At 43.0% G+C, this 19,516-nt stretch overlaps 3 protein-coding genes across 9 annotated transcripts in view; 2 read left to right on the forward strand and 1 right to left on the reverse strand.

Moving 5' to 3' along the window:
- The window catches only part of GARRE1 (granule associated Rac and RHOG effector 1), a 156,065-nt gene extending 147,486 nt beyond the window's left edge, over positions 1–8,579 (forward strand). For all 3 annotated transcript variants that reach the window (XM_061594364.1, XM_061594365.1, XM_061594363.1), the window contains 4 exons: positions 1,876–2,041; positions 2,780–2,914; positions 5,888–5,966; positions 6,939–8,579. In XM_061594364.1, coding sequence (XP_061450348.1) covers positions 1,876–2,041; positions 2,780–2,914; positions 5,888–5,966; positions 6,939–7,250 — 692 coding nt within the window. In that variant the 3' untranslated portion in view covers positions 7,251–8,579. The remainder of the gene's footprint in view (positions 1–1,875; positions 2,042–2,779; positions 2,915–5,887; positions 5,967–6,938) is intronic.
- Positions 8,516–19,372, reverse strand: SS18L2 (SS18 like 2). The gene is made up of 3 exons (XM_061594400.1): positions 18,062–19,372; positions 13,191–13,267; positions 8,516–12,349 (listed from the first exon to the last, which is right to left on the reverse strand). The coding sequence occupies exons 1-3, from the start codon at positions 18,128–18,130 to the stop codon at positions 12,256–12,258; spliced, it is 240 nt and encodes a 79-aa protein (XP_061450384.1). The 5' UTR covers positions 18,131–19,372; the 3' UTR covers positions 8,516–12,255.
- The window catches only part of KATNB1 (katanin regulatory subunit B1), a 46,872-nt gene continuing 46,663 nt past the window's right edge, over positions 19,308–19,516 (forward strand). For 2 of the 5 annotated variants that reach the window (XM_061594383.1, XM_061594377.1), the window contains exon 1: positions 19,311–19,509. The gene's annotated coding sequence lies outside the window, so the exon portion shown is untranslated. Of the gene's footprint in view, positions 19,510–19,516 lie in introns of all 5 variants that reach the window. The other 3 variants (XM_061594382.1, XM_061594381.1, XM_061594379.1) reach the window with 3 other exon arrangements.

The following is a 19,516-nucleotide window of genomic DNA, read 5'->3' on the forward strand; positions in this document are numbered from 1 at the left end:
TAGCCCCTGCCCTGTTTCCAGTTCTTGTGTTGTAAAGCAAGAGTGCATGCTCAGGGTCACTTAACAAGATTAACCGAAGAGATTTTGAACATGTTGACTTGTTTTGGTAAATATAAAGCAAGTATCTGGACAACAAGGATTCTGGTGTGTGGGTAGGGTGAATGGTCCTGCTTTGTGGCAGCAGACTGGACTCTCTGGCTTCTTGTTCCCTTCTGGCTTTGTGATTCCATACACTTTAAAAAGCTGGTATGGTAATGGCATCTTCTGTATATTCCTGCGTTGTATCTGCACAGAATAAATACAGATGTATAAAAGGCATTTTCTAACAAAGCTGACAAGAACAAAAACAGCAGCTGGCATTACTTCAAATCCTGGGTGAAGAAAGATGTCTCCTCAACGTCCCCTTTCTCATTTCACATGTAGTGTCAAGAATATGTTAGTAAAGTGCTAATGGTTGATATTTTGGGCTACTTTGCTTGTCTTTTGTAGAAGTCTGCTTGCTTTCAATGCTGTTGTTGACGTTGTGAAGATTGTACAATTGATACTAATTTTAAAAGAAATTGTTTGAATAATGGAAGTATTGCCACAACTCCAGCATGGAATGGACGTTTGAAGCATACCTGTTTTGTAGGAAGCCAGCCCAAGTGGGTAGCAGTTCTTAAAAATATTCTTACCTTAAGCAGTGGGTGGATAGGTGGGCCCCATGTCCAAATCTTCAAATGGTTAAGAGTCACCAGGCATTGCCCCCACTGCTAACGCTTCCACCCTCCCCTCCGGACCAGCTCCTTGACACACACGTGTGTTTTGGGGATGGGCAGAAAGAGAAAGTGTGCCTCTCACAAGTCACCTCACTACTGCTTGCTGTTTTGTAATTTGGTTCTTCACTCTGTTCCCAAGGCACATTCTTGCTAATCATGTACAGTATGTATGTTCTTGCCAGGATGAAGTTTTGCTTAACTTAATAGGATTGAACATATCTGCTCTGCTGAGATTCCTGAGTGCAGCTGGGGGGGGCTGCATTCCTTTAGACAAAGTAATCTTAACAGGAGGATTTTTGTGCCTCTTGGTTTCTTGGACCTGCTTCCTTCAGACATTCTTTAGTCTGTTCCATCGTTATGATGCAGAGTAATCTCTCTTGGCAATAGGAATGACTTTTTGAAATTAGTTTTCCCACAGGTCTGCTGGGCTGCCAAATTCTATAGCAGTATGATTCATGGAGGGATTATCAACATACCTGTGAATATATAGGAACAGCTTCTTGGCTCCAGGCTGTTAGAGACCCTGAGGCAGTCTGCTTAGGAAGGGACCCCATGACTGATCTGGCAGAGGAGCAGAGGCATTGCCTGGCTTTAGGTTTGGGTTGCTTCCCCTGCTTGTCTGCTTCCTTTGTTTTATCCTTCTCTTTGTGTTAGTGTATGTAATGGATTTTAGCAGTATTGATCTGCCTTTCTATTTGATTTGTTTTAAAAATGAGACATAAACTTCTAAATAAACATATAGTTGGGCACACAGAGAAAACATTTCTGTGCTTCCATTTTGCATGATGCCATCACCCCCTGTCTAATCTGCTGGTGGCTGCAGTGAGGGGGATTCCTTTACACAGCATATTTTGCCTGCCTGTCTGTAAATCTTTCCCTGATGAAGTACTTAATTTTCCGCACTTCAGCAAACATTCCCAACTGCTGACTAGCTTCCATCATGTGTGGGTGTGGGTGCGTGCGTACATGTGTGCGTGTACGCACATGATCTCCCCCTCTGAAGAGTAGATGGCTAAGCTGAAAGGATTAAATGAGGGGATCATTGCAATGGAAATAGCCAAATGTGTCAACAATTGACTATCAGGCTTCTTTCTTGGGTTTTTTTTTTAACATCCAGTTGGCTCTGATCCAGAGTTTGCTCGCTATGTGGCTGGAGTCAGCCAGGTCATGCAACAAAAAAGGCAAGCACAGCACTTCCGTCGCCCCAGCAACACACGTAACAACTGGCCTCATCCTGATGATCCTCACAGAACTTGGCCTTTCCCAGAGTATTTCACTGAAGGGTAAGGAGTCACTGGTAACAGTACATCCAGCTTTGCAAACCATCATAAGATGTAGTAAACTAGGGTTAACCAAAACAGGATTTTGGGTGGATTAATTATAATTATGTTATTTAAACCTTTATACTGCATGTCTTCCAAGTATAGCCATGAATCTCACTGGGTGACCTTGGGCCAGGCATGTCTTGCAGCTTAACCTACCCCACAGGGTTGTTGTGAGGATTAAATGAGTAGGGGAGAACCATGTACGCTATCTTGAGCTGTTTGAAGGAAAGGGTGGGATATAAATGTAAGAAAGAACACATGTGCAGACGTCTTATGGATATTTTCTGTTTTGGTTCTGAGGTTGTAATGCAACATAGTGCTTTCCAGATGTGGTTGGATAACAGCTCCCATAATCCCTGACGGTTAGCTATGCTTCCTTAGGTTAATGGGAGTTGGAGTCTACAACATCTGGAGGGCACCACCTTGGCTACGCTTGCTGCAATGTCAGTTTTAAAGGGTTGCTAAGTGAATGTGTTCATGGTCCTTAGAGGGGATATGAATTCCAACTGCAGTGCCTGAACAAGCCATGAGATAAATACTATAAGACAACACTGGATTTCTCAGTCTTTTTTTAATCTTCAAGGAGATTTTTCTGGTTGCCCTGTGAAGGTTCAGAAACATTTAAAAGCGAGGCCACCCCACCCCCACCACTCTCACCTCCATTGGGTTTCTCTCTGATTGCTTTCCTGTTCTCAGGGAGATGACAAGCAGCTGGTCAGTTACTCAGGGCGACTCTGCCAGCTCCAGTGATGAGACCTCCTCAGCCAATGGAGACAGCCTGTTTTCCATGTTTTCAGGGCCAGATATTGTTGCTGCAGTCAAGCAAAGAAGGTGAGTTGAATTACATTTCAATCTGGTTTTAGGCCCGGTTTTGGCACTGAAACAGCCTTGGTTGCCCTGTATGATGACCTTTGTCGGGAGAGGGACAGGGGGAGTGTGACTCTGTTGATTCTCCTTGATCTCTCAGCTGCTTTTGATACCATCGACCATGGTATCCTTCTGGGAAGACTCACGGAGTTGGGGGTACTGCTTGGCAGTGGCTCCGCTTCTACTTGGTGGGTCGCCACCAGAAGGTAGTGCTTGGGGAACATTGCTTGATACCCTGGACCCTCCATTGTGGAGTTCCGCAGGGATCGGTACTGTCCCCCATGCTTTTTAACATCTACATGAAGCCGCTGGGTGCGGTCATCAGGAGTTTTGGGGTGCGTTGTCATCAGTACGCTGATGACACGCAGCTCTATTTCTCCTTTTCATCTTTTCAGGTGAGGCTGTTAACGTGCTAAACTGTTGCCTGGCCGCGATAATGGACTGGATGGGAGCTAACAGACTGAAGCTCAATCCAGACAAGACTGAGACGCTGTTGGTGAATGCCTTCTCTGCCCAGATGGTGGATGTTCATCCTGTTCTTGATGGGGTTACACTCCCCTTGAAGGAACAGGTTCGTAGCTTGGGAGTTCTTTTCGATCCTTCCTTGTCTCTTGAGGCCCAGGTGGCCTCGGTGGCACGGAATGCTTTTTACCATCTTCGATTGGTAGCTCAGCTATGTCCCTATCTGGACAGTGACGACCTCGCCTCAGTTGTTCATGCTCTGGTAACTTCTAGATTGGACTACTGCAATGCGCTCTACGTTGGGCTGCCCTTGAAGACTGTTCGGAAACTACAGCTAGTCCAGAATGCAGCGGCCAGATTGCTGACGCGGACCAGAAGGTCCGCTCATACAACACCTGTTCTGGCCCGTCTGCACTGGCTTCCTATTTGTTTCCGGGCTAGATTCAAAGTGCTGGTTTTGACCTATAAAGCCCTACACGGCATGGGACCGCAATACCTGGTGGAACGCCTCTCCCAATATGAACCTACCCGTACACTGCGCTCAAGATCTAAGGCCCTCCTCCGAGTGCCATCCCATCGAGAAGCTCGGAGGGTGGTGACTAGAACTAGGGCCTTTTCAGTGGTGGCCCCCAAACTGTGGAACAGTTTCACTGATGAGGTCCGCCTGGCGCCAACGCTACTATCTTTTCGGCGCCAGGTGAAAACCTTTTTATACTCCCAGGCATTTTAAAGTGTATTTTAACAGTATTTCACTATTATCTTGTATTTTGGACGTTGTTTGGTTCTTTTATTGTTTGTTTGTTTTTGGTTCTTGATTTATTGTATTTATTGTACTTATACACTGTGCTTGTTTTATCTTTTATGTACACCGCCCAGAGAGCCTTCGGGCTTAGGGCGGTATATAAATAAAATAAAATAAATAAATAAATACTTAGGAAAGCAGAGGGTAGAATCTTTGGTTTCACTGGAGGGTAAAGATTTTGTCACTATAACTTGAAAGGGTCATGCTGACTGTTTCAAAACTTTGCTGATTGTGAGTCAGAAGGCGAGCTAGGTTTAGAAATCAAAAAGTTTTTTTTTTAAAAAAAATCTAAGCTGTCTTGCTACTAACATTTTTTTTCCTTTGTGCTGAGCTTGCGATTGTTTCAGCACTTTAAGAGAAGCAAGAAAAGAATCCAGAGGAATATACTCTAACCTTCCATTTCTGGCTATGTTTTGACTAGTTTGTTCTGAAGTGGTATTTGTGGGATTTATTCCTGTTGTTAGTATATGCCTGTGCCAGTGGAAGTTAGGAAAGCAACATGATGTGATTGGAAAGGAAGGAAGAGCAAGTGTGCCACAAACAGGTGTTTGAAAATGCATGTGCGGATTGGCTATGGCGCCCTCTTGCACAAATCCAGTGGCGAGTGCTATGAAATCACCATGAAGCTAATAAAATTACTGGTGTCTGAAAAGAGGGTCCACAATTGAAAGTCCAGTTTTGTTGTTGTTAAATGCCTTCAGGTCGATTACGACTTGTGGCGACCCTATGAATCAGTAGCATCTATTATAAACTACCCAGTTCAGATCTAGTAAGTTCAGGTCTGTGGCTTCCTTTATGGAATCAAACCATCTCTTGTTTGGTCTTCCTCGTTTTCTACTTCCTTCTGTTTTCCCCAGCATTATTGTCTTCTCTAGTGATTCATGTCTTCTCAATATCTGTCCAAAGTATGATAACCTCAGCCTCAGCATTTTAGCTTTTAATGATAGTTCTGGGTTAATTTGTTCTATGACCCAATTATTTGCCTTTTTTGCAGTCCATGGTATGCGCAAAGCTCTCCTCCAAGGTTAATTAGTTCAGTTAGAAAGCTGATGCTGAGTGGAGCAGACTAAAATTTCACATCTAGGCCAATGTCACACCTACATTTTTGAAATTAGAATGCTTGATGAGTCTATGTTCAGAGGGAGTATACCTCTGAAGCCAGGTGCTGTTGATAAGTAACAGGAGGGCTGTTGCCTTGGTGCCCTGCTTGAAAGCTTCCCAAGGCATTAGGTGACCTGCTCTTAGGGAATGAGGAACCTGTGGTTCCTAATGAATGGCAATTATGACCATCCTACAGTTCTTTAAGCAGGATAAGACATTAAATATCGGGTATTGCAGAGGCACAAAACCTTGCTGTTGATGCAACCTCAGAAGTACTGATTCCCAGCTCTCTTTGGCTACTATGCGGTTTAGCTGTCACTGTGTTATAGACTTCAGCATACCTGTCTTCTTGCTATGATTGAGAGCTCACTTTAATCTATGAACCTTTGGTTGCCATGAAAGTAGCAGGTCAGCACTTCAGATGTAACGGCTCTTAGAACCAGCAGACTTCAGTATGACACCCTTTCTCCTCCATTTTAACTGTGGAAATACAGTATAAAGTGTTACCAGAATTAAATATTTTCTCATCAAAGACACTGTGATTTTCTCTTATTGGATAAATATTTCCATAGGAAACATAGCAGTGGGGAGCAAGACCCAAGCACACTTTCTTCCCCACCACTCCTTTCTACAGTGGATGATCATAATCAGGCAAGTATCACGCTGAATATTGCATCTTTTTGGGTGGCTAAGTATGGAGAGTGTCTCTTTTATGGGATTGTTAAAAAAGATCCCTCAGAAAAAAATCCTGACTTCAGCCCAGTCTTAAGAGGCAAATTTAATCATGCTGCCATTTTTAAGGTCAATGAAGCTGCACTCTCCTTTAATAAAAAAAAAAAAAGGAAAAAATATTCCTTGAATATTTTGTTTCATGTTGTGAAAGGAATGAGATTGATTGGGGACTCCAACCGGCGTCACTTTTACTTCAGTCTTAGGGGGGCTTAGATCCAGTGGAGACACATTTTCCCCTCTTCTCTGGAAGCTAGTTTTATGGGCTGGCAGGAGAATGTCCTGGGTGGAGGATGTTCCTGAGTGTGGTGAGGACCTTGACCCCAACAGACAGCAAAGCAACATGGCAACGTGGCTCTTTGTCCTTCCCAGGCAACCCTGTGGAGTGCTGAGAGAGGGCAAAGAGGGTGGTACTAACGATCTGCAATTATGGTACAAGGTTTAGCAGGATAGGAAATGGAACTGTGGGAGAGGATGGACCAATCTAATGTATGGAGTCCAATTCTTCTTCACTGTCCCCCATCCTAATAGTAAAATTCAAAAATGGTTGCCTGGGTATTATATGTATAATAAGCAACAGTTCCTGGATTTGTGGCTATCATGAATAAGAGAAAGCAGTCAATGTGGATGTTATGAATCGACCGCTGTGTGTGCTGATTTACATGGGACAGAGTTAAACTGCTGCAGTGGGCAATATTGCTAGAGATACCCCAGACACTGGGGTCATCAGGGGGGCAGGTTTATCATGTGCCCTGATAATGTGTCTGCATGACTGCAATTCACCTCTTTGGGAGAAAGTGGTGTGCTAGGGAACATTTGCAGCAGGGCTGCAAATGGTTCCTGGCAGTAGATGTGCATGAAGGAAGCTCATATGTTACCATTGGTCTCTTATAGGACAATAAAACCAAAACTTGGCCTCCCAAAGCTCCTTGGCAGCACATGCTGCCAAGTCAAAGCATGTCTTTGTACCAGATGAACAGCCCTGCCAGCCAGTGGAATGACAGCATGCAGATCCTGCAGTCACCCGTTTGGTCAACAGCCAGTGATTGCACGCCATCAACAGTGATTTCATCCACTTTTGCCTATGCGCAACAGCAGCAGCAGCAGCAGTCGCCACCGCCAGCTCAGCACAAACCGATGAACAAGGGCTTTAAACCTTTTCCAGTAAAGCACGAACGCAGACCGTCCTACATGCATCAGTACTGATGGCCTTTTCTAGCGAGAGATGCCACAAAGGACCAAAGTCTTTGATGTGACAAACATTTGCTTTGTTTTACAGTTGTGCGGTGGTGGCTGTCTTCTGGTGGTTCTGTGGAGTGACAGCTTCTAGTGGTGATTCTCTCTCTCAAGAGTGCTGAACAAATGGTGCCAAGGTGTTAGGTGTACATACGACAGCCCTAAACTGTGATGCTTTCAAAGTATATATGGACTACCCTGCTAACAAACTGCTACATTATTACCACAAAAAACACTGTATTTTATAGCTATTTTTTCATATAGATTTATAGTAACCATTTCTTGCTAAAACAAATTTGAGTATTTTTAAACAAATCTAGCAGTTTTGCTCAACAGTCATTTTCTTCAGATTTCTAATTGACAAGATAGGTCTTCACTCCAATTACATGGGCTGCTGTAGCTTTTTTTAATACATCAGTTGTTAACGTGCCGTGTAACTCTCTGTCGCAACAGCGGTGCAAAAACAACAGCAACAGTTATTTCCAGTTATTTCATTCATGCTAAGTAGCTGGAACCATTCCAGCCAGATATCTTGTGACTTAACTTAATGGACACAATCCACCTGTAACTTGAGCTAAGATCCATAAAATAGTTTTGGGTGGGTTGTATTCATGTGTGACTGACACTACATTTGAATACACAGTTTTATAGTTTTACATTTGGCCAAAGGCATTATCCATACAGTGCTCCTTAAATGTGTGAAAGAATAGCTAAGACTACTTGCAAATATTTAAAGTCTTATTTCAATGCTAGACTTAGTGTGTAAAAACATGAGCTGGCTCAGAAGAGAGAGAATTTAAACACTATTTTTTTGTAGTGCTAAGGATTAAAGTAGCTACTTTTAGTCAATATGTGCCATTAAATAATGAACCTGTGGAATTAGGAAATAACCTTCCAACCAAAGTGGATCTGGGGAAATGTCTGGTGCTTAAATTGAAAAAAAGAAGAGGAGGTAAATATGTATAGTTACCCCATTGTATAATTGAGGTGAGAGAAGACTTTATAAAAACCTATTTAAATTTTCATATTTCATCTTTGAAAGAGTAATTATAAACCACAATATTTTCTGGTATAAAGGTTTTTGACAGTATTAATATTATTTTTATATTTTCTTAAGTCATATCATTCTAATACATTGACAAGTAAAATGGGTTATTAGTTATAAATGCATATAGTTTTTTGATGAAGATAAAAGCACATTTAAGTTCCCATTTTCTACAAACGAAGTACATGTGTATATTAAAGATACCAAATTATATATAAATATATATATATATATATATATATATAAATACACAACACTAAACGTTGGGGTGGAAAGAGTTGAGGCCCACCCGCCTTCTGCTTGTGTGGCAATGGGTCGTCTTGGCAGGCCCAGAATGTTACTATTTGTGCTGGTTGAAGATGCCAATGTTGCCTGTATTTATGATATTGTCACCATGTTTCCTCAAAACCCAGCTGTACCATGTTTACAGAGTTGTTTGCTGTGCATAACTTTAGTCATGTGCTCTACACAATCAGTGTGGCTTCTGTCTGTAAATTGTTAATGTTTTGTACCTTCTGCTAAAACTTTGGTGGATTTAACAAGTGTTTTTTTGATTTTCCTCAAGTACACTATTGAAAACTTATATTGGACCCTAAAATCTATTGCAATTGTATGCCACAGGTATTTGTTGCATTGGTGTTCCCTACTGAGCATCTAAACTGCTGTTGCAAATGAGTGGTAAATGCAAGCATTGGCAGTTTCTAAAATTCAAGTAAATAGTGGAAATGCAGATGCATTAGTTTCTGTCCAGTAGGTGCTACATCACCCTCTGCTTCCAATTATTCTGAACACTGGTAATTTTCCCCAGTTGTTTGCACTTGGCAACCAAATCTTGCCATACAATGTTTCACACTGCCAAGTGCAAGGGGTTTGGTGCTTAGTTAACTTACCCTTATTGCAGTACCTCTGTGAATAGCTAATGCTTTGGAAATGTACATTTTGTATTTTAATTTTCAAGCGCCTGTAAGTAAAAATAACCTTATTTGCTTTATTAAAGATATACCTTTAATAGTAGGTTATATCTTGTTAAAATAAGGTTTCTGTTGAAGTAATGAGCGCTATCAAGTTGCAGGTTAATTTCAGTGAAGCTTTATCTCGATGGCCCAAAAATAGTAACATTCGAATAGAAAACAACATGTATTCTAAGCTGAATTACCTGGGTCTGCTTCACCTGCAGACTTTTTCAAGTATTGGCCTTGGAGTGGGGATGGAGATTTAGTCTCTGCTTCAGGAATAGAAAACTTTGGCCAGCATTCATGAGTATTTAGAACCCCTTCTGTGGATATTCCAAAATCTCACTGCCTCATTCAAGGCTTGGTATGGACAATCTATAGCCTTGATACCTATCCAACCTGTCCCATGTAGCATCCTTTGTACTGATGTTTAGCTTACTATGTGGGCATCTGTACCACTTAGTCTTAAATTCCATGCCATGTATGCAGTAAACATGGTAGATGTCAACTAATCTCTCTTAGTCTGCATGTACCTTGTCTTACATCCAAATTTAACAAACTTGAGACAAATGGTCTTAATTTTATTATTCATTGTTCAATGAATGGTCCCAGGCTATAGTCTGAAGGCACATAAGGCCAGCTCCCTGCTGAAGCTAAGCAGGGTCAGGTCTGGTCAGTGCCTGGGTGGGAGACTGCCTGGGAATCATATGTAAGCCGCCTTGGGTTTCATGAAAAAAGAAAGGCGGGGTATAAATGTTAATAAATAAATAAAATGGTAGAATGTTCTCTGATCCCACTGCCTTAACTAAACATGCACTCTTGTCTACACATTCTGTTTAGATCAGGCCTGATCATCACTGGCATCTTGCAGTGTCAATTATCAGATGCAGTCTTGAGGCAAACTTCTTGAGGTAGTGTCGCACTACATTATCAGATGCAATCTTGAGGCAAATTTTGGTACTAGCAGTAGTACTAGTTTTTTTCTAGTCAGAAATAACATTCAAAACATTCAAAATGTGTGTGTTGTTGCAAATACCTGGGTTTGCTGCACCTGTGGGATACTGGGAATTACTGAAGATGGTGTAGTCAGTCATCAGATGCAGCTGGATCATGGCTTGCATCCCAGGGCTGTGCTGCAGAGAAAGTACAGCAGCCAGGGTGCAGTCTCCTAGTCAGTGGCAAACTACTGCCATTCAACTCCGATTGAGTTAATGTTTTACCCTTTTGCCTGTGCCTCCAGTCTGTTTAGTAGTGGCCTTCACCGTAAGTTACAAGAAGATACCATTTCTAACTCGAAACCCTTTTACATAAATATGTTTCAATTGGTTATCTAAGATTGGAAACGTAGGGCTTTAGCCAACTTAAGTTCTCATGGTAGACCCACTGAAATTAACAAACCTAAGTTAGTCATGACCATTGGACACAACCAAGAGTTTAGTAATTTTGGCTTAATAAGTATGGTTGGGGGACAGCTTCAGTTTACAGTACTCCTGGCCCAGGGGGAGGAGGATCCCTTCCATCAGCAGTGCAATTGTAATAGGAGAGAGGCCCTGAAGAATGTTACTACATTAACAGAAGCTGTTATTACTACCCCACATCAACTCACAATGCTGTTTTCATATTCTATTGTGCTGGGGTTTGTTTCTACAAAAAAAATAGGGAAGAACATCCTCCCCTCCAGAGTTTTAAATTTTTATAGACGCACACGCTCTGGGAGCAGCTAGTTTGACTGGCCAGGGGAGATGCCGCAGTTAAACAAGAAACGTATGGGTGTTTCACCTCTTAAGAGTGAAAAGGAGCCATGCACCAGCTCTTCTGCATTCCAAATAGCTGTGGTAGTTTCCTATCACTCGTTTGGAAAATGACAAAGTGTTATTACTATGGCAATCTTCCTTTGCTTGGTGCCCTTCAGACAGTTCAGAATTCAACTCCCATCAGTTTCAGTGCAGTTGTACCATCTGGACTGATGGAAGTTGTCTAAAACATCGGGGGGGGTGTCACCCAGGTGGCAAAAACTGCACCAAAGCTTACTTTGTAAGGCCCACATTATTATGGAACTACCCAACACTGCCCTTTAACAAAAACAAGTTCACTGCCCTTTCAGTAAGTACTTAGCAAGTAACTTTTAAAATCACTGCGAGAATATTCATTTGGGGTGGGGAAGTTGAAAAAAATATTAATTCATAAAAGTACACTGAGGACTATGGTGACACAAATTGATGTGAAAATACTAATAACCAAGCAATGCAAACCAGCCAATTGAAGCAGGGTTACTTGAGCACTGCCAGGTTTCAGCTGCATGGATGTGTTAGGATCAACATGATCTTATTAGAGGAAGGAATATACTTTAACATAATCAAAGCTTAGAAGTGCCCTCTGTGCATATAAGATAATTGTGTATAATGCCATGCTACAAAATGAGAATAATGAGTGAAAGGAAGTATTTTGTCCATACCTACAGGCCTGTACTAGCTGCAATAAAAACTGTCTTGTCCAAGCATTAACAGGTCATTTCATACACCATTTCTTGCTCCTTTCACTATGCAGAGGAAGTTTTTAATGTAACACTGTAGAGTATCCCATCTTCCAAACTTTTTTATGGATCTCTGGGCTAGAATTTAATGTCACCTAGAGAACTGATGTTATGAGGCAACTGGCTAATGCTAACAATACCACCCCTCAACTGTAACCCTTTAGGCATAATTTAGAGAAAGTGCAGTGACCCTGTAGCTGACGGAACATGTAATGTGCTGTGCCGTCTTTCTTTCTGGATGAGAGGAAGGGGTAAAGAACATGGCACGTCCTAGCTGATGATAAAAGGAAGGTAGAAATGCTCTGAAGGGAGCACAGTTTAGCTGGTTTTCTATCAAAGCCACTGGACTTCTTGCTCTCCTTCAAACAGCAGGGGACTATTGGGTCTTCCAGATTCACCCCTCACTTGCTTCAAAGAGTCACATATGTGCCAAGGAAGACAGCATCAGTCTGCAACAGTCTTCCCTGCATTTGGAGAGGGTGATGCATCCGCAATGGTAGCCAAATAAATCAAGTTTCTGTGCAGTGTGTGCTGATGCCTGTAAGAGAGAAGCAAAAGAGTAAGATTCCTTACAGCCAGCACATAAGTAGCCTTAGAATCCACGTCTCCCTTTTTATCACTCAACACTTAGAAAGGGGAAAAGGGAAGAGTTAATATGACACCAATAATATTTTTGAAAGGAAGTCAATCCTCTTTGCCTCCCCCACCGACTGTATTTCTAAATTCTAGGAAATATAATTTACTTAAATACTAAATAAATATTTAAAGATCACTTAATTGTAACAAGGGCATAGATGAATGGGCAATAATGCATACTGGAGCAAAACATTCTAACTTTACATATGATCGACTTGAAGGCACTCCGTTTTCATTCCATCTTGGGGTTGTGGTGCACAGCTCCAGAAACGCATCATGCTTGTACAGTGGCAGCAAGAGGGGCAATTTTATATTAGGATTAGAAAAGAAACTCAAATTGATATAATACCTTTACATAAGTCTAGGCCTGCCGGGGGGTGTGTGCATGTGCTTTCTCTGAGCTTCTTTAAAAAAAAAATGCTTTGTGAAATAAGAGCCTGCTCCCCCCTTTCAATGAACTATTACATCCTACATTAAGTTCAGTGAAGCAAACACAATTTTCATTCCTCTCATAGGCTGGTTGTGTTAGCCAGAGGTGCTAATAGTGTGCCTGATTTCAATGCATCAGTTCTGCTCCACCTCCCCTGTAGACTTGCTCAGGGCCAATGAGATTTATTCAAACCCACGTTTGGCAATGAAACGCATATGGTCTGAAAACAATTATGATTGTTGCTTTAATCAAGCAAATACTAAAATGAGGTACTGAAAATGCATTAGGTGACTCTTAGAATAAATGTACTTACTGCACACATTCTGCAGCTCTTCCTTTATTCTGATATTCCACAATACACCGAATCAGCTGGTCATTTTCTTCAAGCAGCTAAAAGTCATGAGAGCATCAACGACATATTACTGAAACTCTTCAAGAACAGCTACATAACAATTTCATGGAGTAATTATGAGGATGGTTTATAGACTATACCTTGAGCATTGCAACGTTTTTACTTGTAGCTCTCAGGACATCTAACCAACAATAATTTTTTCTAGTGATATGGCTGCACTGGATGACACAAGTGCACATGTGCCTCCCTTGAGCACTTTCTGTTCTTCTCTTTGCCAGTTAATTTCGCAAGACTACCAAAAACTTGGGGGGATTAGGGCCAGAAACATCGCTATGCAATTAAAGGCATTTAGCACAATCACCAGGTTGTAAGAAATGTGAAAACCAAATAAAAGAGGCAGAAGCCTTGGATTTCTAAAGAGTGGCCAGATGCAATGGAGACAGTTCCTTAAGGAGGTACAAATTGTCATGAAGTGGTTAGATTAACTGTCACTGTTGAAATTCCTTCTACACAACTCAAGTGTACAGGGGCCCTTTCCTCTGAATCTGGTCCCCCATTAGAAGGGTGAGCTTAAGACTCTCATCTGGCCTGACTTCCGGGAAGGGTGACTTAGCCTGTGCCTGCTTTTGAGACGGGCTCCTGCCTCAAAAGAAGCTTATTCAGATATATCAGTCAGTTTTTTCTTTTTTTTTGACTGATTAAACTTCTCCCGGGTAGGGAGAAACGAAGAGATTAACCTCAAAGCCTATTTTTGTTGGGACGACCAGATCTCATTAATTTATGGGACGAGGTCCAGCCGACGAAGGTGGGACGGATTTTCAACAGCAAGCTCTATCTGTTAAAGCGAACGTTCATCTTATCTTCTAAGAGAGAACGCATTAACAGGCAAGCACCCTTCTTTCTATATTTTTCTTTTACTTGACTTAAATTGTTGCTGTTTAAAAGAGATTTGCCAGATTGATCGGTTTTTGACATCTCACTGGGGAGCCGTAACTTCTCTCTGCTACGCACTAATTAATAGCTTATCTCTGTTTTTGTTGCAAAAAGCTGTCCTGGATTTGCATTCTAAAGATACACACAGAAGAGGGATTTCTATTCCAGATTTTTATTTTGAAAAATATTATACTGTTTTGAGACTACTCTCTTTTTGGTCTATTTTATTTTGACGAATCTGTTTCTTGACGATTGCCATTAATTGTTTCGATCCTGGGAACTGCATTTTGTTTACTTAACTATTGGAGAGATAAGGCTGTCTGCTCTGTTTATACTGTGATGTCACCAAGTTTGGAGTATTAACCCAATTGTTGCTGAAATAAGAAGTGGTTTTCCTATATTTTTCTTTTAAAATGGCAATTAAGAAAGTGGCTGAGAATCTGGAAATAACTATGTTTCAGAAAATAATGGATGAGATTGAGATAACGAAAATTGAATTGAGTAAAATGAAGCAGGAGATTAAAGATATAAGGGTCCCTGTGAGAGAGGTGACCCTGGAAGGGGTCCCTGTGAGAGAGGAGACCCCGGAGATTGGAACAGGGGTCCCTGTGAGAGAGGAGACCCTGGAGACTGGAATAGGGGTCCCTGTGAGAGAGGAGATCCCGGAGATTGGAACAAACGTGGAACAGGAACAAGATTTGGAGTCTATGGACTTTAGAAATAAAATCTATTGTTTGGAACTCAATGTTATCTCTGAAGAAATTAATGAAGATTCTAGAGATAAAGTTATCAATGGCATGGATTATCTTCTGGACTGGAATGATGTGATGGAGCCCAATATAGAGAAAATCTATGGAATTAACTGCAGCCATGTGACAATGGAAAAACTTTTAAGAGATGACCCAGTGTATTTTGAAAAAAAGAACAGAGATATGATTTTACAGCAGTATTTCAGCAACCTATTCAGAATGGATGGCAAGAAAATATTTGGGATAGAGGTAATTCCCATCAGACTCTTACTATATGACTATGGCTTTGACAGCAAGATTATTATGGAATACTGATAATGGAAGATTGGATATTGAAATTACTGGACTTAACAAGACTACTGAAGATGGAAGATGGAAAATGGAACTAATAGAGATAATAGAACAATGGCTACTGAAATTACTGAACCTAACAGATTCTGATGTGATGGATTAATTGAAATGTTTATTTTGACTATGGTTATGACAATAAGATTATCATAATTAGTAATGAGATGGATTAATCGATATGCTTATCTGGAAAAAAAAAATTGATAGATATATTTCTTAAAGAATTGAAATCTCTCTTTGACTTTTTGTGGAAAGAATAAAGTAATGTTTATGAGATTTGATGATTAAGTAAGATAACTACTGGAGGAAAGTGATTTTATAATATGACTTAAGAGACAGGATTGCTATATATTATAGACTTATAACTGATTTGATCTTTGACAAATGGGAAGTCAATATTTTACTCTTTATTTTTTATTTTTGTTTTTTTTTTTCTTTTTTTCTTTTTGTTTAACTATTTTTGATTTTGTTTTTTGTCTTTGAATGTTTTATGATTTTGTCTTGTATGTTTTATGAAAATTTGAATAAAAATTATTGAAAAAAAAAAAAAAGACTCTCATCTGGCCTAACATCTTTTTGTCCTATACATTCACCACAGCCAGAGAATCATAGAATCATAGAGTTGGAAGGGGCCTTCTAGGCCATCGAGTCCAACCCCCTGCTCGCAGCTCACAGAAAAATGAACTGAGATCAGCAGCACACAGGAGTGACCCCTATGAGAAAGTAACTCTCAAAACCTTGTGAGGAATTAAAACATACCCACAAATGGAAACTTCACAGAGCTACATTGAAGACTGCAGTCCCTCATTTGCTTGTTTGTATCCCGCATCATAAGAACAATAGCGTTCCCCAGGCAGTTTACATTAAGATAAAAACCCAGTGTAGTACAAAACAAAGCCTCCAACCAATTAAAAACATCAAAACCCATCACTTACTTGGAAATAAGTTTTACTGAATTCCGTGAGACCTGCTTCTAAGTGTGCAAAGCATTCAGTTGAATGTGATGTTGGCCAGTATGAGAAGACTCTGAAGGAGGAGCTCCTAAGCTCTGTGCTGCCCCCTCAGCCAGCCTTTTAAGGTGTATCTCCCCCCCCCCCATATCGCAATGTTAATGCAGGCATAAAGGGTGGAACGGAGATACACCCGCACCAGGTCAGCTGCACAGAATCCATTGATCTCCAGGTGTATTTTGTGTTGCACTAGCTTTGTTGTTGTTATGTGCCTTCAAGTCGGTTACGACTTATGGCGACCCTATGAATCGGTGACCTCCAAAAGAATCTGTCATGATCCACCCTGTTCTGATCTTGTAAGTTCAGGTCTGTGGCTTCCTTTATGGAATCAATCCATCTCTCTTCTGTTTTTCCCAGCATGATTGTCTTTTCTGGTGAACCATGTCTTATCATTACGTGTCCAAAATAGGATAACCTCAGTTTCATCATTTTAGCTTCTAGTGATAGTTCTGGTTTAATTTGTTCTAACACCCAATTATTTGTCTTTTTTGCAGTCCATGGTATGCGCAAAGCTCTCCTCCAACACCACATTTCAAATGAATTGATCTTTCTCTTATCCGCTTTTTCACTTTCCAACTTTCACATCCACACACAGAGATCGGGAATACCATGGTCTGAATGATCCTGACTTTAGTGTTCAGTGATACATCTTTGCATTTGAGGAACTTTTCTAGTTCTCTCACAGCTGCCCTCCCCAATCCTAGCCTCTTCTGATTTCTTGACTGTTGTCTCCATTTTGATTAATGACTGTGCCAAGGTATTGATAATCCTTGACAAGTTCAATGTCCTCATTGCCAACTTTAAATTCTTCCTGCCCCTCTTTCTTTCCCTCCTTAATATAGTAATTGGGGAGAGGGTTCTTTTTTTTATTGCAAGCCTTTGACAGGACACAGACCCATGAGCACACCTCCCTCCTGTCGCTTCGCTTCCCCCAGTCCAAGTGGAGCCCGGAAGTTGGAAAGAACATCACTCTTCCAACTTCCTCCTTCAGCTCCATGTACTTTACAAGAGAGAAAAACGACCATTCTCACCACCTCACGACAAAGAGAGCCAGGAGTGTGTGTGCAAGTGCAGAGGCTTCAAGACCTCAGGAGCACCATTACGCCCACAGGCGCCATGTTGACAACTCGATTTAGAATAACCAAGGGGAGGGATGAAGACTATTGGGGGGTGGGGGGAAAGGTGGAGAGGAATGTCAACTGCTGCTAGAATGACCTGAGTTGCAAATCGGTAGAGTCCCCGTGTGTGTGTGTGTGTGGGTATTTTGCAGCATTAGAGTGGGTTCTTATTGTTACTGTAAAAGATACAGGATATTGCAGAAGATGATGCCATTAATTTGTTTCAATCCTGTTTCTAGTAGCGTAATACTTTTTATCGTGTTTGTATGGCCGATTATGGTCCTGGGCTAGTCAAGTACGATCTTTGCGCAGAAGACCGTGGAGGAGCCGACTCTGTGGTGAGTGATTTGGGACAGCCACGAGCATTCACAGAGTGCAGCCACCTCCTTAATGAGCAAGAGCAGGCAGCCCCCAGGCAGCGGGAGGGCGGATCTTCCACTCCTTGATCAAAGGCCGGTGACATCATCGTTCTCACCTCCCCCCCCCCAGCGCCCAAGAAGCCTCGCCCACCCTACAGCGGTCCAGTGAGGACTAAACTGCTGCGACACTTCCGGTTCCGCTCAGCAGCCGACACAAAGGGCCAGGCCAGGCAACCGTAGAGATGCAGAAGAGAGCCCCTCATATGGCGGCGGCCTGACGGGATTCGGAACAGCGACCCGGCCCCCTTCGCTCACCCGCTGCAGCGTCTCCTGGTTCACCTCCGCTTTGCCCCGAAGCTTCTCCGGCACGAAAACCACCGACATAGTAGCAGCTACTAACTCCTATCACTTCGCGAAAGAGCCGCGGAAAGTGGGCTGTAGTGCAAAGGTTTCTGGGAATGGAAGGACTTAGCGTAGGCCGCCCGCGCAGGAACATAGATCACAAAAAGTAGAGCGACCCCTTACCGCTGCTTGGCTCGGAAACTTCAGAGCTAGCATCCGGGAAATTCAACGGGTGAGATCATAGCGAGAGAATGCGCGTGCTTCATTGAGAGAAGTGGTTGAGAACTGCTTGTCTGGCCTAAGCCTCCGCACGTCCAAACCAGGTTACTATGCACCCCCCCCATCGTTCCATCCACGGCAAGAGGCGTTCCGGCACTTCGGGGGCGCATTCCAGCCAGGCAACAGTACCGAAGGAGGCACGGCAGAGGATCGGTGCGGGGGGGGTCTGCCAGATTCAGGCTCGCTTTCTGCGCCCGGGTCGCCTCCTTTTCCCATTTACTCATTTGTACCACTTCTGCCCCTCTTAAAATATACAGTAACAGTATCTCAAAATGAATTGAACGCCGACAACATCGCAAAAGCAGACAATAAAACACTGCAAGCCTTCCGTTTACAAATACAAAGAGTTATTATTTCCCCCCCTTCTCCCGAGAGATCTCCCCCCTCCGCACCCCCGGCTCCCGCCCGGAGTCCACACAAACATCTCGCCAGAGAGAGGGCTCTGCTGGTCCCCCGGCGGCCTCTCGCCCTCGGCTTGTCTTCAGGGACAGAGAGACCGCGGGGCACGGATATGACTCGAGCTGCCCACGGCCGGGTGACGACGAGCGGCTTTTCGAGGCCACAGCAGATCAGAAGTGGAAGGTTTCCGAAGAATGGTCCACAGGGAGCCCCTCCGCTCCCACCTCCTTCCCCAGCGGCTTTGGGATAGCCCGTCTTAGCAGGCCGGCCCCAGGCAGCGGCCTCGTGGCTTTGGCCAGCCCTGTGTCGGGGAGGGGGGCGGGCCGAAGAAACAGCTCGGCCGCTCTCGCGACTCTTTTTGCTGCCCCCACGAGGCTCCTCCCATGTCACCGGGTGGGGCGGAGCCTCGGGGCAGCCGCTTAGGAGGCCTGGGTCCCAATCAAAGTGGAGCCCCGCCTCCTGCCCCAAGCGAAGCGCCCGGCAGAAACCCTTACAAGCCAACCCGGGAGTTATGCGGTGTTCGCGACTCTCTCCACTTCCTCCCAGGTCTACGCGTGGCGAAAGCAGAGCCTCGCGCGCGCGCACTCTCTAAACGCAGCAATTGGTTACCCCGGCTGGAGGAAGTGGGACGGAAGCGGAAATACGGAGGCTGGGCCTTGGCCTGATTGGCGAGCGAGCCGGGAGGCCCAAAGAGCGGGCGTGATTGGTCAGAGGCAGAAAAGGTGGGCGACGACTGACGCGAGGTTAGTT

The sequence above is a fragment of the Rhineura floridana genome, chromosome 13 (assembly GCF_030035675.1).
Source record: "Rhineura floridana isolate rRhiFlo1 chromosome 13, rRhiFlo1.hap2, whole genome shotgun sequence".
Lineage (NCBI taxonomy): Eukaryota > Metazoa > Chordata > Lepidosauria > Squamata > Rhineuridae > Rhineura > Rhineura floridana.